Source organism: Amblyomma mixtum, chromosome 3 (genome assembly GCF_055824585.1).
Source record: "Amblyomma mixtum isolate Tamu chromosome 3, ASM5582458v1, whole genome shotgun sequence".
NCBI classification, from domain to species: Eukaryota; Metazoa; Arthropoda; class Arachnida; order Ixodida; family Ixodidae; genus Amblyomma; species Amblyomma mixtum.
The window spans coordinates 168,129,887-168,153,863 of NC_143014.1; the positions used below are offsets into that span (position 1 = coordinate 168,129,887).

At 50.3% G+C, this 23,977-nt stretch overlaps 1 protein-coding gene across 1 annotated transcript; it reads right to left on the bottom strand.

Annotated features, from left to right (window-relative positions):
* Positions 1-20,175: 20,175 nt before the first annotated feature.
* LOC149352636 (kinesin-like protein KIFC1) lies at positions 20,176-22,203 on the bottom strand. The gene is made up of 2 exons (XM_089577222.1): positions 22,055-22,203; positions 20,176-21,766 (listed from the first exon to the last, which is right to left on the bottom strand). The coding sequence occupies exons 1-2, from the start codon at positions 22,201-22,203 to the stop codon at positions 20,176-20,178; spliced, it is 1,740 nt and encodes a 579-aa protein (XP_089433348.1).
* Positions 22,204-23,977: the final 1,774 nt, after the last annotated feature.

Sequence of the window (23,977 nt, forward strand, 5' to 3'; positions counted from 1 at the left end):
TGTGATCCTTCTTTCTCTCTCTTTTATTGATACTTTAAGAGGGAAAGAATCTAGATGACAGCAAAGGGATGTTGAACGTCTTCCAAGTTCGGCCTGCTCGATCACATTACTCAAAGTCAACTTCTGAAGAGTTTACTGTTTATGTAGACTAAAAAAATGGCTGAGGATTAGCTAAGGTTAAGCCTAGTCAGATGCGAAGCATATTGATGGCTAGGCTTGGTAATACATGGCTTTCCTTGGTTGACGTTCATCCCGCTCTTCATCGCTCTCTGTGGCACGCTGAAGCTTTCGCTTCTCGTTCAAATCAGCCCTGCTTGTAGGCGGCATCCCAACACCTGGCCGCCTCGTAAGTGCCCGGAGAGCTGTGTTGTTGTTGCGACTGAGTGAAGGATGAAAATGAAATTGCACGGGCCTGCCTACTGGCTCGAGCCAAGCCACCACCGCTGCCACGTGCAGATAGAGGAGAGTTAAAAGAGCAGAGGAAAGAGAAAAAGGAAAGAAAAGACGCGCGTCGCAGCAACAACTGCGTCCGCCGGAGCGGACGCTGCTCAAAACACAGATAAGCGGCCGAAGCCGCGCTCGCCGAAGCGAGAACAGATACTCAGAGCGAGGCAAGCTCAGCTTTATACCGCTGCTGTAGCGTCACGTGGTCAGCTGCAGCGCCTCTGATGTGGAGCCTCCACCGCCGCGGCCGACCGCGCGAGCCAGCAGCCCATCTCTCCTCTGCTGTGACGTCATGTTGTCACATGGTCAGCCGCCGCGCCTCTGATGTGGAGCCTCCACCGCCGCGGCCGACCGCGCGAGCCGGCAGCCCATCTCTCCTCTGCTGTGACGTCATGTTGTCGCGTGGTGTCACGTGGTCACGCTAAAGGTCAATGGTAGCTCCACCGCCGCGCTCGACGGGCTGTAGTGTAGCTCTAGTAATATGCTTCGCATAAATATAGGTAAAACAGAACGGAAGAACAACAAGGGTAAACTATTTACATATGACTGTCTCGCAGATAGACCTGACGAAACCAGCCCCTGGTTCCACCAAAACACCCTTTTTTAATCCCTATATGTTCCCACCCTCAGTGGGGAAAACATCCAATTAGGTAACTTCTCAAAGGCTCGCTAAATCACAGCTTGAGGGAAGGATGACACAGCAAATCGAAATTTGGGAAAGAACGTAAGTCTTGCCCATCCAATACTACAAAAGCAATTTCACTCTCTACTAGCTTAGCAAACACTCTCACTTTCCCACGCTTCGGCATATTTACAGACTCATAAAAGACTAACACAGTATACAGTTTCACCCAAAGCTCCTTCCAGAGGCAAACCTATTAAAATGTCATCACTGAAAAACCTCGGGGACCCCCGCATGCAGAGTCAGCGGGCGAACACAGCTTGTCCGACAAAGTGCGTCTCCCGTGTCTCCACTGCCTCTGCGTCTCACTTCAGATAACTTGCTCCAACGAGCGATCATTGTCGCTTGAGAAACTCGCAGGAACCGACTTGTTGACGATACGCCATCCCGTAACAGCGCAAAAAACAACTGCATGCAGCGGCGGCGCCATCGAGTCGGAACGCGGATGACTCGTTGCTTCCCGCGTCATGTAAAGGTAAATGATGCCCACTCCCGGTTTCACGGAATACTGGTTTGTGTTTAGTTTGGTCATAGTCCTTCACTGTTTTTTTTTTTATTGAAGGACTCTGGTTTGGTTTATGGGGGTCTAACATCCCAAAGCAACTCAGGCTATGAGGAACGCCGTTAGGAAGGGCTCCGGAAATTTCGACCACCTGGGGTTCTTTAACGTGCACTGACATCGCACAGTACACGGGCCCTAGAACTTCGCCTCCATCAAGAATGCGGCCGCTGCAGCCGGGATCGAACCCGCGTCATTCGGGTCAGCAGCCGAGGACCATAACCACTGAGCCGCCGCGGCGGGCTCCGGCCGCGGCGATCAGATTTCGACGGATGCGAAATTCTAGACGCCCATGTAGTGTGCGATGTCAGGGCACGTTGAAGAAACCCAGATGGTCGAAATCATCCGGAGCCCTCTACTACGGCAACCCTCATAGCCTTGGTCGTTTTGGTACAATGAACCCCATAAACCATAAACCAAAGGTGCATCCCATAAAAAAAAAATAGAAAGAAGCTACACAATATTCGCGAGCAAACTCAACTTCGGGGGGCGCTGCTGCGAAGTCTGGTTGCTGTTGATGTTTTACGTAATAAACAAGGGCGTCCGCAGAACTTTTTCCGGGGGGGGGGGCACGCGATGGCCGGGAGTGGGGAGGCGGTGGGTTAGCATCAAAAAGGAACTATTTGTGGTCTAAACTGCGCACATGAAACAAAAATTAGAAACAGAAATTTAGTGCTAGGCTTGGAGAACATACATTGGATTTTATTAATGAACAAAGAATTAAAGTAAATAAGCAAAATGCTAAAAGTTACTATCACTTAAGCGTGCTAATCAAGCTGTGTAGTTGTTTCCTGCTAGTGCATGAATAGCATCCGTAATTTCGGGGGGGGGGGGGGGGGGCAACCTCCCCCCTTGCCCTCCTCCCCCCCTTCCGGACGCCCATGGTAATAAATATGGAAAGAAGGCTAAAAGAAAGTAACTTAGGCTATAATCTGTCGTACAGATAGGCGGAAAGGTCGCAGAGTAGCGTCTCCCATGCGGACGTTACTGTACCACTAGCAGATAGCCAATAAGGTTTGGAGGTCGGAGACGAAGGAGATGCTCTAGGCTTCACTTTTAGCGCGGTTAAATCAGGTCTCATGATTTTCAACGATTTCATTGATCAGGTGCATAAAATACAAGATCATGAAATACCCAGACTGGCAGAATACAAATGCCTTCGTAGAAATGTTATAGCGCAAACAAAGACACGGACAAGAGAGGCGAAACACACACACAAGCGCTAACTGTCAACTGGATTTATTCGTCGGAAGCCACACCTTTTATAGGCCGAAGGATCGTGACAGAAAAGATGACAAAAAAATGACAAAAAAACAAAAACAAGGGTTGTGTCAGAGCCATTAAATCGCGAGCGCATGCTAAAGATAAAGAAGGTTGGCTGATACACTCGCTGCCAAGTTTCTGGCAGCGAGTGTATCAGCGAACCTTCTTTATCTCTGTTCCAGGCTGAGATTGACCATTTTATTGCAGCTACCTGTTAATTAGATGGAAGATAAACGGAAGTGTGATGCCCTTGCCTACCCGCGCATGCGCTCGCGATTTGATGGATCTGACACAACCCTTGTTTTCGTTTTTTTTTGTCATTTTTTGTCACCTTTTCTGTCACGATCCTTCGGCCTGTAAAAGGCGTGGCTTCCGACGAATAAATCCAGTTGACAGTTAGCGCTTGTGTGTGTGTTTTGTCTCTCTTGTCCGTGTCTTTGTTTGCGCTATAACATTTCTACTTCAAGATGAACTACCAACTCGCCCAACAGGAAGTTTTAATAAATGCCTTCGGGTATGAGTAAACGAAGAACAGATATGCATGGAAAAGCACAAACACACTATTAAGGCGAAAGGGCGAAGAGATGCCGCGATAATGAAACGTAGGGCATTAAGGGGGGTACAGAAGGAATGAAGAGCTGAGAGGTATTTGGAAAGGAATAACGATACGGGGGCTTACTCTGACATAGGCTGGACATCGTTCGAAGCATGGGAAGCTCAGAGTAATATATATATATATATATATATATATATATATATATATATATATAGCACAATAAGATAAACGTGCTTGTTTGCTAGAGAGAGGTAAGATGCGAAATTGAGAAATGCTTCTTTTAAGTAAGCATTTATTGGGAGTCCCAATAAATGTTTACTTAAAACAAGCGTTCCTCAATTTCGCATATATATATATATATATATATATATATATATATATATATATATATATATATATATATATATATATGACAGAAGCCAACAGCCACCGAAACCAAGGCGCACAGGGGATTTTTTTTTAATTTCTTTATTTATTTTGTGGTGTTGATCAATTTAGAATATTACTGAATATGTTATCGCTTAAAGCTAATTGATTAGAAAAGCAGAAGAAAAAACAACCACATGCCGCCGGTGGGATCCGAACCCACGACCTCCGAATTACGTGTCCGGTGCTCTACCTCTGAGCTACGGCGACGGCTGTCAAATCTTCTGCTTTCGGGGGTATTTATGTTTACAAGTAACCTAACCTTGAGAGTGTTCATCAGCGCCACCCACGTTCATAAGCGGCGGACGTAGAACGTCCTGAATTACCGCAGGTGTGACGTAGAACGTCATCGAACGGAGCATAAGAGGGAGCATAAGCATAAGAGGGTTCTCACGCAGCTTCCACCCTCTCCGTTCGATGACGTTCTACGTCACACCTGCGGTAATTCAGGACGTTCTACGTCCGCCGCTTATGAACGTGGGTGGCGCTGATGAACACTCTCAAGGTTAGGTTACTTGTAAACATAAATACCCCCGAAAGCAGAAGATTTGACAGCCGTCGCCGTAGCTCAGAGGTAGAGCACCGGACGCGTAATTCGGAGGTCGTGGGTTCGGATCCCACCGGCGGCAGTGGTTGTTTTTTCTTCTGCTTTTCTAATCAATTAGCTTTAAGCGATAACATATTCAGTAATATTCTAAATTGATCAACACCACAAAATAAATAAAGAAATTAAAAAAAATCCCCTGTGCGCCTTGGTTTCGGTGGCTGTTGGCTTCTGTCATATTTATAACGAGCCCCTCATTTCCCTTCTCTTGTTTGCTTAATATATATATATATATATACCGAAGTATACGCATCTCGATAAAAAATCGGTCTTCCGATCGAAACTTCGAGTCAAATAAATATGTTTCTTTCACGAAGCGTATACTTTGCTATACACTACTTCTTGAAGCAGTCAAGTACCTCATGCTCTCGCAACCGATATATATATATGTGTGTGTGTGTGGAGGGGGGGGGGGGGGGGTGAAGAACGCCTGAGGAAGCTGCGCAATATTAGGTGGGCAACTAAGGTAATTAAATACGTTTATATAAAGAGCGCTGTTTGACAGTGGGTTTTTGAAAAAGGACTATATGCAGGGCACAAGGACGGAGAAATAAAGAATTTTACACGACAGTTAAAAAACACCGAAAGTAAAAATTGGATTAATTCAATGGAAAAGAAGCAATGTGCGGAAAAATGTATAAATTGGAAAAGGCAGATAAGGAAGGAATCATTCTATGGTAACTCAAGAGGCAGCGCCCTACTATTTGATGCTAAATCAGGGTGTCTTAGAACGCGAAGCTGCATAAAGAAATTTAACCAAGAAGGTGACACATGTGCAGTGTGCGGTAAATCTGCAGAAACAATTGAACACGTTATACCAGAATGTGGCGGTATCTATCCGGATGTCGATGAAGGCATAGTCACTCTCCCTGAGGCCCTAGGGCATGGAGGAAGAAAGTGCCCTGGGGTTCAGAGATAAGTAATGGTCATGTGAATGAATCTTCGATTGATGATTTTTACAAGGGATTTTTACGTTATTTACAAGGGAGCTCGGTAACGAGACGCTCACTGCTGGAACGCTGCATGAGGAGAGCACAGGATGAGACCATCTGATGAAAAGCCCCTCGGCCGTACCGCTGCCGAGGTTTTAAAGAGTTCCCTTTCCCTAGGTTCCCTGGATGGGGGCCGGGCCTGCCGAGGAAGGAAGTTCTCTGTGGCACCAATCACACACGCACACACACACACACCCGAGGGATCACACCGCCGTCACGCGCTGGGAGAGGGGGAACGATGCCATCCACGTAGCGCAGACGCCGGAATGTCCACGAGCGGCGTTCCCGCGCAGTTCATGCGTTCGAACGTGCGTTCGCACGCGGTGTAAGGGAGACGCTCGCTCAACCGGGCAGACGGACGCGGCTTCCGTGGCAATCCAGGCGCTCACCCAACGCGCGTCTCGGGGCCAGTCAGCGTTCCGCTGCAGCCATGCCGTTCTCTTTCCCACGACGAAGGCGAAACGTAACACTGCTAAGCCGAAAGACGTGGGTTCGATCCTGGCCCCGTGGCGGTCGAATTTGGAAGGAGGCGAAATTCTAGAGTTCCGTGTACTGTTCGGTGTCTGTGCACGTTAGAGAACCCCAGGTGGTGGAAATATCCGGAACCCTTCACTACGGCGTCCCTCATAGTCTGAGTCGCTTTGGGACATTAAACAGCAATAAACCATAAAAACATTAAAATGCTCAAAGAAATATAAAGTAAAAAAGTCATGCATGGTGGCGACTGCCTCTACCCCGTTTCCATCTCCCCATCCATCCATCCATCCATCCATCCATCCATCCATCCATCCATCCATCCATCCATCCATCCATCCATCCATCCATCCATCCATCCATCCATCCATCCATCCATCCATCCATCCATCCGTCCATCCGTCCATCCGTCCATCCGTCCATCCGTCCGTCCGTCCATCCGTCCATCCGTCCATCCGTCCATCCGTTCATCCGTCCGTCCGTCCGTCCGTCCGTCCGTCCACATAGGGCGAGCGTATATGCACGCATATAAAGGAAAAAAAAATCATGCATATAGGCCGTCGCTTATGTATTGTTGTTGCTTGTGCCGAAATTCGCGCTGTTTTTTGGGAAGATAAATGCGTCTTTGACGCTTAGCAGATAATTTTGGCATGCTCCAAGGGCACCAGAGACTATCATACCGAACTTGTTTGTGGCTGGCGATCCTCGCAAATTCGCGCTCTAGCTGACGAACGTCTGTAAGGAATCCACTGTGGAGAAAGCGAAGTGTTCCTGTGTCGCCGATGTCTCTGACGAACGGATGCTTGTTGGCACCGTGTTTATCCACTACTACAGGTAATGGATCAACCTTGGTGACTTTGCCGTTAGACAGCAGGAAATCAGCGCAGCGCAGTGCTCGCCGGAGGTGACTCCGGTCACCGCGCTTTCTTATGTGCTGCGTTTCTTGCCGCTAACCTCTTGGGAGCAGTCAGCAATACAACAATTCTAGTCAATGGCTTGTTGTGTTCTCAGTTGAGAATAAGTAGCTGCTTGTGGCAAGAAGGGGCAGCAAAATAATTTTGGGTGTGAATGTGTGTAACGCTATTACACAGAGATAAATTAGTCCGACAGAATTTATGCCTGATCGATCGTGTCGGTTGCCACTGTCGGTGTCGTGAGTTCGCGCGTGCTAACGCTAACGCCGAAAAGGCAACCCTTGATAGGAAGGTTGAGAAAGCGTAGGTGGCGGAGGTCAGACAGCGTATCGTGTACGTGGGCCCATACCGTAACATGCCAGCCTTTGTTTGTTTGTTTGTTTGTTTGTTTGTTTGTTTGTTTGTCCATCCCAGCTATCGCACACCATAAACTCGTTCCTGAGTGAGGCCTTCAGGAGCTCATATTTTGCAACCTCTTTGTGCAGCTATCGGATAAGTATACGCGCTTTTAATTTTTATTAACCATAAAAGCTGACTGGTTACACGCCTTGATTCTTTGCCGAGGCGTTCTTCACAGACAATTTTATTTTTATGCATTTTCTGTAAAGCCTAGAGCTCTTTCATTTACTGCTAACAATTTTCACTGTTCGGATCACGGTTGTTTTTTTTTTCAACAATGCAGTTGAAACGGCCATCCATGCCCAACTACTTCGCTGGAGCTGCCTAGACAGAAAGCTAAAAGGCTTATGCAGAAGGCTGGAAGACATCCTGAGGCATGTGTGCGAAATACATAGCACACAGAGAGTGGCAGGAGACAAATTGAGTCTGTGACACACAACATACTTTAGAGTGGCTCATATATCAAAAAACTTATGGTCGATTAACGTATTTAGGCCGGATGCAAATTAGGAGCGCTAGCAGTTCGGTTTTCACTTCTGTGTCCAGTGAGAGCTTATTACATCCATACAACGCATCACACGCTAAACACAGAAAACAACTTTAAGAAGGTAATTGGGTTTCATTAAAAGTAGCTGCTCTGCGAAATGGTATTATCTCCAATCATGTGGCATGAATTACACGAAAAACTGATGCATGTGTTGGCTTTCTTGTGGATGGGCCCTGTCCAGACGAACTCCACTTGACAGCTGTTTCGTGGTTCAGAGCCTGTAGTGCAGCTGCGAATCATTCTTTACAGTTAATTGCCAGGAATCAAGGAAAACGTGCACCGCTGATTTGTAAGGCATGCTACACAAGGAAGGTTGTGTGCATCAGTTTTCTTTGACATAACTTGTGAGGACGTGCTTTTCTCGTCCCCTGTGGTTCGCTTCCCCACAGTGCACCCTCAACTCGTCCTCAGTGGTTCGCTCCCCCGCAATGCACCCTCCTTGGTTCTGTTACTTTAACTAAGTGGGGAGGGCACTGGCGTCGCAGCGCCACGAGCGCCACGGATGGCGTGTTTGCTGCGCGCGTGCGGGGGAGAGACGGTCCTCTTCTGCACGGGAGCGGGGAAGCGCGTTGACGTTCGGCGTGAGGCTCCGCTCTTCGCCGGCTGGCGCGAAGCCTCGTGGGGAGGAACGTTCCCTCGCATCTCGTCCTGTCCTGCCTCGGAGTTTCCCTCTGCCCTACCGTGGGCGAACATTCGCTCGTAACCGTGCTGGTGAATCGGACGTCCTCGATTCCTCAGCGTATTTTGTTGGAGCAATAAATGCCTGTCTGTGTCAGCCAGTGTGTCGTTCCTTTGTTCCCTCAGAGCAAGGCCCGCCGTGGTCGGCGTGCGTTCGGTAGCGTACGCGACCACGGGGTGGGGTCCAGCGGTTTTGAACTGTGTCAGCCGCGGTTAAACGGGGAGAACATATTTACCGTATAGACTCGTGTAATGGCCGCACGTTTTTTTCCGTGATCTGGGGTGAAAATCGGGGGTCCGGCCATTACACGGAGAAAAAGACAACAAAATAAATATTTGCGGTGGTACCTGCATTTATTATTGCCAAGACACTCCTCGTCCTCCGCCGAAATCGTCGGGATTTCGGGCTCGTCCGTGTCCAAAACATCATTCCTCGTCGTCGTCCTCCTCCTCCGAACTCGCCGGAACCTCAGGCTCGTCCTTGTTCCAGATGAAATCATCCTCCGTGCCGTTCAGCTTGTTGGATATGCCTGCCACCTTGAAACTTTTTTCCACGGTCTTGAACGAAACCGCGGCAAATCAGGGAAGCGATGCGTTCCGATTTCGAGATTGCACGTGATAGGCCTTGGGCGTGCGAGGTGGCGGGAGTAAAACGAAAAGTGCCAACAGACGGCTGTGGCTGAAAGGGGCTTTGGCTCTTCTTGGCTGGTCCCTACGTCCGCAGCGCTTGATTTTTGCGCCCCACCCGGTGGCAGTAACCACAAAACGTTCTGGATTTCTTGCACCGCACAGTAAATGACACTGCCAAACTTCCTGAAATTCTTGGTGCGGCTTTTACGCGGGTAATTTTTAAATATATTTTTTGTTTATTTCTCCTTCGGGCAACATACAGGTATTGCCCACGAGGCAAGAGAAAAGGAGGTGCAAAAACCTCCCGACTGGGTCTTGTCCTCGCCTGGCTACAGCAGCAGGAGCGGTATTGTATTATACAACAAAAAAAGGTTATCTTTGCCGTCCTTCACACAACAGACGCATCATAAACAGTTCTTGTAAATATATACAGATAAGATATACAGATAAGAAAAATAATATGCACTAAATCATACGCAAAATTGATACAGAAATGCAATACAGAAGGGTTGTTCGAACCGAAAACATAACAGTACATCAAACGGAACCAGAAGTAAGCATTTTGTCGTCTAGGACACAACGTTACACAAAAGGTAAAGACGAACAGATGCGCTTAAAACCCCTGGGCGTGGAACTATTTTTAGCAGCATCTATTACAAACGGATGAGAATTACACAACATGATTTGGTGCTCAATTGATTGTGTTCCGTAGGTAGTTCGAAGCCTGTTTACCACAACAGAAGTCTGACGCAAGCTGTAGCCAGTAGATCTATTTAGGTACGTGTTAAAAAAATTAATATAAGTTGTTTTTCGCGATTTTTTTCCAAAAGTTCGGGGTGCGGCCATTACACGAGTCTATACTAGCTTTCCCCAATTAGAAAACCCCACAATCTGTATGCAGTATCACTTCGCAAACATATGTACGCTGCCATATGATGGCAGCTGAGAGGGTAATGAGTGGATATAGCTGTAAAATCCGTCATAAATTTTCTTCAAACCCTTTCCTTACTGTGTGAAGCTTACTTTATATTTACTTTAGGATGTATCACATATAAAATATAAACTAGAACTAAACTCTGTGCAAGGCTGATGAAAGGTGCATAAAGGGCGCTCAAGATTGTTAGTTTAAAATCTGGGCTCATCCAAATGAACCCTGCTTGATTAAAGGGCAGGCTAATTCTGGATACGACATGTGTACGTGTAAGAACAAACTGGTTGGCAGCGGTGGGGTACGAAACAACGGACGCCAGCGGAGAGATGTGGTCAACGGGACGCTGAGCAGCAGAACAGCGGTTTGTTTCTGCTTCTGTAGTTGATATCAACAGCATGTAAACATTTGACCAAATGAGCGCATTACAAGTGGGCGTTGTCGCCGCTGATTTGACAGTTTTTCTACGAATAATAAGAATTAAAAAAAAGCAACTGGCAGGAGCTCAGCTCTCCGATTCTACCAGTACAGTAGTTGATGCATGTGGGGACACATCAAATCTAGAAGGAACTCCTTCATGCCAACGCGGCAGCTCCCTGCGAGCGAGCAACGCATGCCTTCCAGAGGGTATCTCTGCTTAAGCTGGAACCGCATAGCGCGTTTTTGGGCGCGATTGCCGCGCGGATGGTGGGACGCGCGCGTTATTCTGACGCGTGCCCAGCATAATCCAACATGAAATCGCGCCGCCGCGTGGTTCTACGCTTGTAGAAAAAAACGCCTCGCGCTGCGCGTCCACTGACGTCACGGCCAGCGTCCACCAATCAGCGTGCAGGCAGGTGTCATTTTGGTTTTTCGGTTTGCCAACAGATGGCTCTGCTCTCCGCGCATCTCGGCGGCACCTTTTTGGGGGAACTTTGCTCTTTCCTCTGAGGAGCTGGCCGTGGTTGAGCACGTCCAAAGAGCCACGTGCATTCACGCATCATGTTCGTTCGCGCGTAGTGTTCGGCCAACATGTACAAGACAACCTTTAACGAGGTATAATTACATGAAGATTGTTTTTATTGTAGTGTCCTGTAAATTAAAGGGCATATTATGTATGCGGTAACAGAAAATTCACCTCGTTGGCAGTTGTGTGGTCTGGCAACCCGAAAAAACGCGGCGCGACAGCGCTGCTTCATTTTTCTCGTACGGGTGCTCGCGCGTCGGCGGCAACGCGGGCGTTTGCCGCGCGTCGCGTTTTTCGCTCGCGAAAAACGCTCCATGCGGTTCCAGCTTGAAAAGAGGCGGCGAAAAAGCCAAGAGTCATAGACTGTTCCCCTACACACGTTTAGTTGTGACTTTAACTCAGTACCACGAGATTGGAATGCGCTCTGCTCCCAGCTGTCGCAGTTGTTTATGCGTGCCGACGTTGCAATAGTGTTAAGCTAGAAGCCTACGGCGCCAGTAGCTCCTTTCCCCCCCTCTCGGCGGTAACTACCGTGTCCGTCGGAAGTCTGGAGGGGTTAAGAATGGTGACAGCGGGTCGCGCGCTTCGTACGCTGTCCAAGGCCGCGGGGATTCGGGGAGCAAGACTGCGAACAGCCTTGTCGGGGTCGCAAGGGGCCGAGGACCGTTTCCCATTGAAAAGAGATGAGAGCTCTCAAGTGGGTGGGGGTCAGTAAGGTCGGCGACTTCTGAAACCCCCGACTGTCTAACTAAGCAGTGGACTTTACTGGCACCTCTAGAGTCGGGCTCTGGCGAGCACTGGGTTCCGCCCACTTGTATCTACAGTGCCATGGCAGCGGTATTGGTCGAAATTGGGCGAGAGCAGATTTACTAGAGCTCCACCCAACTATCGAAGGTATTAAAACCCGCTGCGAACAAAGAGCGGGGAAGCGCGCCGAGTCCCAGTCTCGGCCGCTTTTATACAGCCTTTCTTTTAACCGCCTTTTTCTCCTGTTGCCTTTATTTGTGTTCCCGTCTCTTTGTCTATCAAGAAGTTTGGAGTGGCTGCCCCAACCGGCAACGTGTCGCCGGACGAGTGGAGAAGACGTGAAGTGCCCAGCATTCGACCAGACCAACCGGCCATTCCGACATTTTACAGCAGAAACTTAATTGGTGCGTGAACAGGATCAGTGTTTCAAGTTAACTGGTGCCGTGACCAGGATTAGTGCTTCAAGTTAACTGATAGCATAGGCGAATACGAGCACAAGAGCTGCGCAGAAGTCCCGCGCCTTAGGAACCTGAGGAGCAGATATTAGGTACCAGGAAAGATGAAATCGTTTCATCACAAATGGCGAAAATAGTATTGTCGGCGTGACTCTACCCCGATCCGCGGAGATTCGCAACGCATCAAATCCTCCGGCGTCGATCGTTACAGCACGAACGAGATTTACGAAACGACGTGTCACTGTATTTACACGCGCTTCCCGCTGTCTTTTTTCGTTTCTTGCGGCTCCATGAGCGCTATGCTAACAGCTAGCGGGTTTCCATTAGGCTGGCGAGGGGCGTCTGCAGTTGGACCTCCACTCTTCGTTACATGCCTGCACCACCAGGTGCCGCAAGGAATGGTTAATTCGTGAATGGAGAGCTGCGCTTGGTAATTAAGTGTTACGAGGACTGACGGAAACATGGTCTGTGTGTTGAGTGTGTTTTAATTTTAAATGAACTTTGCTTTTATTAACGAACGATGACGACGAAAAATCTCGCGTTAATAAAATCGAAGTTCATTTAAAACACACTCAACAAACAGACCGTGTTTCCGTCAGTCCTCGTAACACTTAGTTGCATTTCATGCACTTTTGGCGCCGCACGGCAAGGAGTTAGTCCCGCGACCGCCGCAGTGGCGGCAGTGGAGTCGCCGTCGCTTCCGGTTGACGTGGATATACGCGCGCGCACGGGCATTGCTTTGTTCTACGGGGATCATCTTCGCCAAGCTCGACGCCTTTGCGCTGGGAGTGAGGGCCCTACGGTTTCGCGGGCCACCTTTAATAAAATCTCTAACCTTGTTTTTGGCGCATCATAGCCTCAGTTGCTTTTGCGCCATTAAAATCAATATAACTAAGTAACTAACTAGGTTCCGCGGGCACTTCGCGAGCTTCCTGCGAGCTTATGCTTCCTGCCTATCCGAAACCTGCAGCGTGCCCTGTACGCCAAGCCCACGCCCATCTATAGAATCACGCTGTCAAGACTGGACTGCCATGGCCAGCAGGGACCTCATGGGTCGTGCCCTGACTGAGACCCGCACGACAACTGCATTCACGCCGGTGAGCGTTATTGCCTTGTCGTACCAGCCGGAGCAGATGCCTGTAGCAGTGAGGGAGCTGGCCATTGGGGCAGCCGAAAACGCACTTAAGTGTGCCCACGACTCCATTCTGAAGTCTACACTCCTCTACGGCGACACAAGGATGCAGCACCACCAGCCAGTGAGCTCCTGGGGCGGTTATCCTGGTGGCCACACGACGGTTCTGCCCAAGCAGCTGCCAGCGCGAGCTGCATCCACAGCCTCGTGTTGCTGTCCGTGCTCGTCTTGAGCGAAGCTGACCGGGCTGCCCTGCAGCCGCCGTCCATGGCCCAGTGCAGCCGGCTGGGCATCGCTGCTGACGAATGCGATGACAGAGTCACGGCCTGCAGGGTTCCGGAATCGCGCATACGGTGATGGTGGGCGCTGCAGCGGCTAGCTATACCGCGGCCAAACAACCTCGTTGTACCACACGACAGCGTTCGTAAGTTAAGCGGAGTGTTAGCAAGCAGTGGCCGGATTCTTTTCGAATTAAGAAAACAGGTTTATTTTAAGACTTAAGGATACAAGAATGAGATAACTGGATTATTGATACGTAGGAGGTTCGGCGGATCTGCAGAGTTGGGAGGGCCTCGCCGACGAGTCTCGTATCGTCGGCGCCTCTCGGTCATCTCTCTCCCCAAGCTGCAGCGGTGGGGCTTTTATAGCCTGAGGAACGGTGGCCCCTCAGAACTGGCCAATCCAAAGGCAGCACTCGACAGCAGTCCGAAAGGACCAACCAGCGACCGCGCGGCCAACCGCTTCAAATTTTGCCGCGCGCGGTGGCGTCCGGGAGAGGAGGAAACGGCGCCTCGCTGTCTGGCCTCTTGCGACAAGTCCAGGCGTGTTGCTTGAAGATGCTTCTCCTTACGACTCCGCTGCCGTAAGGCGCAGCATCGTGGATTGTCAAGGGGGACGCTCGTAGGAGAAAGTTAGGATGCGGGGCGCCTCGTGGTCGCTGAGCGGGAGCGTTAAATGTCCTGTGCTGGCGTGTTGGGACCGCGTGGCTCGTAAGAAATGTGAATGCTGACAGGAGCTTAGCCTAGCTTTTCTTTTTCTGCGCACATGCGACGTCAAATATCGTTCGCGTTTTAATTTTACAGAAAAAAAAGTTTGCAGAGACACTGAAGACTGCTTACGTGTGAGAAGGCGTAGGCCCGCCCGCTGCCTTTGCGAACGCAGTCGCAGCGGCCGCCACCGCGTCCCACGTTCCGGTTTGAGGCAGCCCTCATAGCACTACTGGTGCAGTGACGCAACATGGACGAAAAAATTGTAAATTACTGTGATCGCCACAAGCTGGTCACCGCTATGCTGCCACGAACAGGTTGCGCCGTGGCTTTGCCGGCCGCTCTATACATCGCGCGTGCGGGCAGCTTGGCGGCGCTTGAGGGTTCCAAGCATTTTTGGATCGAGATAACTGCTTTGCGCCTTGAGGCGTGCTCCCATGTTTATTTTATTTTTTTAATGCAATAACACATTAAACGCCCGAATATTCGCGTCGCCGCGCCCGCGATTTTTTCGTTCGTGTAAAAAACAAGAAAAACCACGAAAATAAAATACTCTAGAAAGAATATAAGGTCTCACCGGAATTCGGACCGCGACTGCTGTTTACTCAGTGGGAAGTGTGTATGACGACTTAATCAGCTCGACTACCGCCGCAATGCATATGTGAATGTTTCCAGATGGCATTTCCACTGATATACTCTGCAGAATGTAAAAACTGCGGAGAGTACCTGCAGTAAAAACCCTTTAAGCGGAATAACCACAGAGGAGCAGTGGGAGACCGCACTGCGCAGCTCGGACCTCTGGCAGCAAAAGTTGCTCACAGAGAGAGCTGACCAGGTCGCCGAGATCCAAGAGATCAAGGTCGCCAGCCACCAAGCGACAGTAGCCCGCCTGCGCCAGAAGAGAGCCTTCCTTTTCAAAGAATATAAATAAAGTTTATTCTCTCTCTCTCTCTCCACTAGCTAAAATTTGTGCTCTACGATGAGCGTTGAGGACCGACTGCTTGTGGTAGAAGAGCAGCGCTCAGAAATGAGAAACGCACTCAAGAAAGACGAAAACCAAGATAGACGCTGCATAACACACGACAAAAAGAGGTTGCCCGCTTCGATGAAAGGAAGAAGGAGTCGTTTGCTAGAGGCGAAAAAGAGGATCGTGGGTCAATTTTACACCGCTCCACGCACGTAAGGACGAAGCAACAGCGAGCTAGAGCTTATGCCTCGGCAAAGCGACAGCAGGATCACCCTCCCAAGCAGCAGGCGAAAGCCGAGAAGCCATTACGACGCCCTTGGACACTCGGCCGCGCGGAAGACATCACACAGGAGAAGGAGGTTTCGATTGAAGTCTACGTTGATTACGTTGGTCACCTGGTCGCCGCCTAGGGCTGGAAAAAAAAGCCAAAGAATCGAAATCAAGATGCCAAGGAAACGAGTGAACAAATGTGTGTTTACTGAAAACGCCGACAAGGAGTGTTTACTGACAGCAACGCGCACGCGCACTCACACGCACGCGCACACACGCACACACGCACACACGGAGATCTTCACTCAAATCGACTGGACTGGAACAAGATGTGCAGCAGTCACCGTAAGCCAAGGTCAGATGTTTCCATTTCTGGTCGCTCAGAAGAAAGGCTGCACGCCCTGATCGCGAAGTGTGACTCCCTTTTCAAAGATGAGCTGGGCGCCATTACAGAAGAAAGTGCAGAACTATACTTTGTGGGGACGCCTTCGTCCCCTGCGTTCGCTTTCCCTCAACGCACCCCACTGTTGTTAGCTGCCCCCCCGAAAAGCACTCCTCTCGGTTCGGTTACTGTAACTAACAAGGGAGGGCGCTCGCGTCGCAGCGACACCAGCGCCACGGATGGCGTTTTGCTGCGCGCTCGCGGCGAGCGACGGGGTCTCTTCTCTCTGGGATCGGGAAGCGAGCAGACGTTTCGCTCGCAGCTTCGCTCTTCGTCGACGGGCGCCCCTCGGTCGGAACTTACTCCCGCCGAGCCCGTCCCGCTCGACCTCGGAGTTCCCTTTGCCCTACCGTGGGCGGACGTTCGCTCGTAGCCGTGCTGGTGAGTCGGACATCCTAGATTCCTCAGCGTATTTTGTTGCTAGCTGGCGTTATTGTTGCTATAGCAATAAATGCCTTGTTTGTGTCAGCCAGTGTGTCGTTCCTTTGTTCCCGTGGAGCAAGGCCCGCCGTGGTCGGCGTGCGCTCAGTAGCGTACGCGACCACGGGGTGGGGTAAGCGCGGTTTTGAACTGTGTCAGCCGCGCTTAAACGGGGAATACGTGTTTATCTCCCCCATTTTAACCCCATAACTTCAAACCAAATCACAGGCCTAAATTTCTGAAAGCAAGAAATGTTCCGTTCGCTTTGCAAAAAGCTGTCGAGTCCCAGTTGCCAAAGATGAAAAAAAAAAATGGGCATCATAACACTGTCGCCACTGCAATTTATGCAACGCCTGTGGTACCTGTAATCAAGAAGGATGGAAGCATACGCCTCTGCGGCGATTATAAGACGATAGTGAATCCTTGCCCTCACGTCACATGGTACCCTTTACCAAAGGTCGATGACTTGTGTGGAGCGCTTGCTGGGGGTGTACATTTTTCCAAGATCGACCTGAACCGCGCCTATCAGGAAGCGGTTACGTCAGAATCATCGAAACAACACGTAACGTTGAATATGCGCACAAGGGCCTGTTTTAATGTGAAAGCATTTGATGGCGCAATCTCAAGGTCGTGTCTGCATGAAATGGCATTATGTGATGTCACAAGCCGATGTGTCACGTGACAATGATGACGTCACATAAGTAACACTAATCAACACGTGCTAATTAACATGCCTAATTAATGATAATTAATGTGATTAGGCAATGGCAATACTAATTAGTACAATTAGTGAGACATCATATAAGTGTGACGTCATATTAAGTCACGTGACAACGGTGCAATCTGGCGTCATATCAGGTATGGTGACAACGACGTAAGTGACGTCATACACCTAGTCACGTCACAACGATTTAATGTGACGTCACAGCAAGTCACGCGACAACGATGCAATGTGACATCATACCAAGTTTCCCCCATCCCCACCCTCTAATCCATGAAGGTGTGGTGGTGGTGAAACTTTATTACCAGCAGATACAAAGGAGTGACTCGAAGCCGCCCCCCGCTTAAACGACGGCCGCTATCCCTTGGGCAGCGGCCGCGTCTTCAGCCAGCTGAAGGAGCTTGATCTGTGCCCTTGGGTCGGGTCTGAGCATTAGAACCTAGGAACTGCGGCCAGTTCCAGATCATGTGACTTAGATCGGCATTGCTATCGCAATTTCAAGGCAAAAGCCTTTAATGCCTCATACTGTCGTGACCAAGTTGTGTTAGCAAGTGTGTCCGCGTTTCGGCGTTACTACTTACAAAAAAAATTACGAGGAACTTTAGCGGCTAAAGTGGTGAAAGGCGAAAGCCTGAGTGCTGCATTCTGCTACGCGATTGTTCAATTCACATTCTGTTGGTGCATTAATTAACTGGCAATTAATGACGCTTAATCTTTGCCTTTAGGAGTGGAACACGACGACGTGTTGTAGCGTTGCCAGGGAGTCCACGGAACCCCACCACCCGTTCGGCGCGATTCGTTGCTCTTTGAACGCAACGCTTTTTGAGGAAAGAAAATGGCGCTGTAATTTTCTGTCATCTCGGTGGACACCTGAACCGCACCGTACGGGAAGGGAGGAAGTGGAGTGAAAGAAGAAAGAGGAAGAGGGGCCGTAATGAAGAAAATTAAAATTGTATTTGAGGAAAGGAAATTACGCAGTAACTGTCTCACATATCTCGGCGGACACCAGTCGAAAATTGTATTTGCGGAAAGGAAATTGCGCAGTAACTGTCTCATATATTTCGGTGGACACCTGTCAGAATTCGCGCGCAGTGACCTCACGACTATTTCGACCAATCTGAAACGCGGACGAAGTTCCTAACACGTCTTGGTCACGACAGTATGAGCCATTAAAGGCTTTCGCCTTAAAAACCTATGTCGAGGCTGGGAATCGAACCAGGGCCTTTGGCATTTGAAGTGGAGACGCTACCACTCCGCCACGAAGGCTCTTTTTTTTCTTTCATGGTATTTATTGTTTCAGTATGAATAAAGGCACATCTAGTGAATGCATGGGTTTCATAAATAACATAAAAGAAATAAAAATAAAATTAAGAAAATAAACAAAAATTTAAAAAACAACAAAATAAAGAATAAAATATGGAAAATTAAAAAATAAAAAAAATCAAACAGTGCGCCAGGAAAGGCTTTCGCCTTGCAGCACTTAAGAGTTGCGTTTGTCTGAGCAGAGAAGGACGTCCTCCCGAATACAAGCTATACAATTGGGGATTTGGACAGATGAAAGTTTGAAGCACGGTGTTTGAAGTTTACGCCAGGCTTTGGCCTGTCGTTTGGAGAGCGTTTTATCTGAATTTGAGTCTTGCAAGCCTGTAGTGCTGCAGGATTTCTCTGTAAGAAAACAACCTGTCCTTGCCGGAGTATAGCTCGGCGGGACAGTTCTCGAGCTGGATGAAGTCCCAACGATAGCATCACCGGCTGACCACAGTGTGATGGCAGCCTTGCCGATTACATTCGCATCAAAATTTTGAGCAACCGTTCGTCGTACAGCGTTCCGGGTGGTGTCATAGCATTTCTCTTCGCATATAGCTTACATGTTTTAGTCGGAGGCTAGGTTGCGACAGCGGTTCGGACCGGTGACATATGCCCCTTTAGTTGCATGCTTTAAGGCGCGGTTGATGTGTCCACCGAGGTATCGAGATGTGAGAGCTACGGCGCCCTTTCCATGCCTCAAAACACATACTTTCACATTCCTCCACGTAAGCAGACTGAAGTGCCGTCAGGATTTTTTCGTCAACAGACTACCTTTTGAAATTTATTCCGCGCCAGGTATTTTCCAAAATATCATGGACACAATGCTGAAAGGCGCGTTTGCTGCTACCTGGACGACATTCTCGTCATGAGAAAGACGACCGAAGACCATTCAACCAATCTTGAGGGTGTATTAGAGAGTCTTCTATACTGTGACGTACGACAGAGCCAAAAAAGAAAAGGGGTCATTTGTTCTGAAAGGACTCCACTACCTGGGCCACAATATAAGGGCTGACGGCGTCTCCCCATCATCGAATAAAGTCGACGCAGTGTTTCATGCTACAGAACCGCGGACAAAGCACCAGCTGCGTCTCGTTCATGGGCGTCATGAGCTATTACAGCAAGTTTGTTCCTCACTCGGCAACGGTTGTGCTACCGTTTCACAGACTGCTGCAAGAAAACGTAGCATGGAACTGGGACGCGCTTTGTTGAGAAGCTTTTGGTCAAGTTATAAAGCCTTGTTATCACCACCTACTCTCGCACATTACGACTCCTAAAGGAAACTAAAGCTGCCACGCGACGCGACACAGTACGTTTTTGAGGATGGCAGAGCTCGGCCAGTCGCTTACGCTTCGCCAACGTTGTCCGCAGCGAAGCTTAGCTATAACCAGCTCGAAAAAGAAGCGCTAGCGATCATTTTTGGAGTAAAGAAATTTCACTCCGTATACATTGTTCATATTGGTCACGGACCACAAGTCAATACAGACAGTCCTGTGCCCGACAAGCGGCATTCCAACGATCGCCGCTGCTCGCTTCCAGCGGTGGGCCGTGACGATGTCGGCATGCTGGTACCCTCTTGTCTTCAAGAAATCGAGAACGAACACGCGGAAACCGATTTCTGCCCGCGTCTGTCGCTGTGGCATCCCTGAGACGAAGCGCAAGACACAGCAGCATTTTATACTTTACGATTAAAAGTGATTCTTGCTCGTGATTCGGATTTGGCACTCATTGACCGTTGTGGCGAAACGCAGCGAATTGATTGTCTCCCCCAAGTTCTCCTCTCGAGGCGAAATGTTCAGCAACATGAGCGTTTTACTGTTGCCGCCCAAGCTGTCCATAAGGAGGTGCGTCAGTTTGGAGTTCCGATACGGCACGTGGCTAGACCGGCTGGAAAGTGCAACAATAACGTTGCGTAAGTTAGATAGGGAGCGGTTGATATTCTGGGCCTCCCGCAGGCGCGCCCCCGCCGGCTGCGACTCCGATAGCCGCTCGCTGCCGGCTAAGTCTACCATGTTCAGCCGGCCTCGACAGCCGATTCCTGTGTATGCGTTGTGGCCTGTGATGTCCAGACGGAAGACCGAGTGAGACCGGGACGACTGCTCGTTGCACTTGGTGGCGGCCACGGCCCGGTTCTTCCGCGTACACTGCAGCAACTGGCCAATATGCTGGGTTGACTTGACTGACACCTCGGTCAGGTTGGCCACTGTGATAGGCCCGTCCTTGCTGGTCATCTTAAGCTGCAGAGGCGGAGCCTTGTCTGCCTGGGATGGAGGCACCAGGAGGTCGTGCAGGGTCTCGTTGTAGATCTCCACGAAGCTTGCCACCATAGTATACGTCCAGTGGGGCTGCTTCTGGGACGTCTCGAAGACCTGGTGGAGAGCGCGCGGAATGATGCCCCTGTGCTCGCCGTCACCGTCCCCCTCCATGCTGTAGGTCTTCCCGGCGCCTGTTTGGCCATAGGCAAATATGCACACATTATAACCATCCAGTGCACTCTGCACCAGCTGGGAGACCTCTGCGTAAACCGTCGCCTGGCTGGCCGCGCCCGGGAACACCCGATCGAAGCTGAAGGTCAGCACCGACTCCCGCTGTGCCTTAGATTCTGTACGGAGCACCTGGACAGTCCGTTCATCTGGCAGCGTCAGGAAAGTTGGCTTCGGAGCGTTCTCGGTGGGTAAGAGGGGTCGCAGACGGCAGAACACGCGGATCTTTCCTTTTAGTTCTTGAAGGCTGTTGTGCAGTGCCCGACGGTCCTGCTCCGACAAGTGTAGTTGTTCCTCTTGCGCCGCCACCTTTGCGCTGAGGTGGGCGACCATCGACTCGAGCCGCACTTTATCGGCCTCTAAGGATTCTTGCGCAGCCATGAGGGCTGTGCGCTCGCAACGAAGCCCTGCTAACGCTAACTGCAGTTCCGATACTGTCGCAGAGAGATCGGCATTCTTAGCGCGCTCCGCACTTAGCTCAGCGGTCAGCCTCTCGAGCTCTTCCGGCCTGATGGTCCTCTGGAGGATGACCTGCCCATTTTCTCCTGGCAAGCATTTCATCTTCTCCTCGAGGTCACGGATCCGTCCCTGGAGGTCCCAGGGCTTCCGCTTGCCGGCTGCCGGTGGAGCCAGCGCCGTCGTCGCGACAGGTGCTTTGGGCCGTGCACTGCTTCTGACTCCGGTGGCAAGGTTGACAGCAGAACCTGCCACGTTCCGCTTCTCCTTGCTGAATGGTGCTGGCCTTACAGCACCAGGGAGGGGCCGCTTGGGCTGCTCTGAATTGTTCGCCGGCCTGCTTACTTTAATATTTGTTGTGCTGACACTCCTGTAAAGATTCCCGGGTCCCTGAGTTGTGGGGCGCTTGCTTGGAGAACGCCGTTTCGTCACGACGACGCCAGGGCGGGTCCGCTTTGGCGGCTCTGCGGTGTTCGCTGGCCGCTCCTCCTGGATGGCTGTGGTGCTCAGACTTCTACGCATATTCCCGGGTCCACGAGCTGTTGGACGCTTGCTTGGAGAACGCCGTTTCGTCACGACGACGCCAGGGCGGGTCTGCTTTGGCGGCTCCGCGGTGTTCGCTGGCCGCTCCTCCTGGATGTTTGCAGTGCTAGCACTTCTGCGCATGCTCCCGGGTCCACGAGCTGTTGGACGCTTGCTAGCGGAGCGCTGTCTTAGCACGGGAACCTCGGCTGCCTTCTGGCCTGAGCCACTGGTGTGGGACGGCGGCTGGCTCATGTAGAAGGCAGAATAGGGTAGCAGGCCGCCACGCCAGGAACCGCGGCCACTACGGGCGCAAGAGCACACGCGCCTTGCGCCTCCTTCATCGTCTTCGGGAAGGGCGCGCGCTCGTCCTCTGTTATGTGACCGTTTGCGCGCATCCCTAGAGAAAATTCTAATAGCCATACTAATGGCATACTTTCTTATCAAAAATAGGCAATTACTCTCCTATAGGCAAATGCATCAAATACTAACTCTCATAAACTATATGCCCCCTTCCCGCTGGGAAATAGCATGTTAGAGAAGTCTCCATTTGGGGCACGCGAATGGAAACACAACAGTCGGAAACACATCATAAGGCAATGAAGAGCATAAAACCCCCAACACTTGCCATATATAAATAGGCAGGCTTTACTGAGCCTTTGACGCGACAGCGTTAAGGCTCCCATTCTGCAGAAAATCCTGCGCCATCATTGTCGTCGGCGTTGTGTGCGAGAGAGAGAGAGAGAAAGGAATTTTAATGAGGGAAAGGTGGAGAGGTCGGCCGGTGGTAACATGGCCCTGGCCTGCTACTCCACACAGGGGAAAGGGAAGAGGAGGAAAAGGAAAGTGCGAATGAAGGCTGATGATGGCATGTGCGAGAAATCCCTGAAGAACCAACCTAGGTGGACCAACTAGGTCACGTTACCTTGTGGCGTCACAAAAACCTGCCCATCGAATTGTATACAAATCGCCCACCATGGCAGGCGGCAGTTAAGTTAGCGATTGGTCGCGAGAAGTTGCTCGGGAAGAGCAACCTGGATCGCACAAGCGCCACCGTTGGCGGCACCTGCATCGCAGGGCAGTGGCGCACTACTTAACCGCTGCACCACTGCGCCAGGAGTAGTATGAGGACTCCCAGTGATCTATGAATGTAAAGTAGAGAATGACCAATTTCACATCATCATCATCAGCCTGTCTACGTCCACTGCAGGGCAAAGGCCTCTCTCATATCTCTCCAATTAACCCTGTCCTTTGCCAGCTGCGGCCACCGTATCCCCGCAAACTTCTTAACTTCATCCGCCCTCCTAACTTTCCCCTTAAAGGGTCCCTGAAACGGTGTCCATGCAGGCAAAGAGAAGTCGAAGTATTGATAGACATTGAACGATCCATCATCCTACCGCAAAAATTTTTGATCTACCTTGTGTGGAACCAGAGATAATGGCTATTAAAAATGACCACCAGCCTTTTCCCTCTCAACTCGTACACCGGAGCGGACCATAAAAAAATAAAGATTACAGGCCGGGACCATGCTCCGCCCACAAATACGTCATCGACGAGATCGGTTTGTTTACTTCCGGTTGACGCGCTCTTTCGCTCGCTCGCTCGCTTTCCCGCTGCTACTTGGTGCGGTTCGCCTACCGTCTGCTAGCTCCGTTGCTGAAGGCATTGTGGAAATCGAACATATCTTTTATTATGGGACGAGTTCGCAGTAAAGCGATGTGAATAGTAGGCCTTTTATTATAGCGCAGGCGACTTCCGAAGCGCCGTCAGCTGCGGTTTCAATGCGAAACCAGATAGGCCTAGCGACGACTAGGGCAGCCTGGGACCAGCGCGCAGTTCGTCGCGCGGCGTTGCCGCAGGCGGTGTCGTTGCCGAAAGATCCACTTTTGCACACACATATTTTCGTTGCTCGAATCTAGGAAGCATCCTCTCTGGTATCATGGCTGTTTTGCATTTTCTTGTGCGAACGTGATGTATGCCGAGCATGCCGGCCGGCCGGCCAGCCTGGATCCCGTCTGCCGGCGTCATA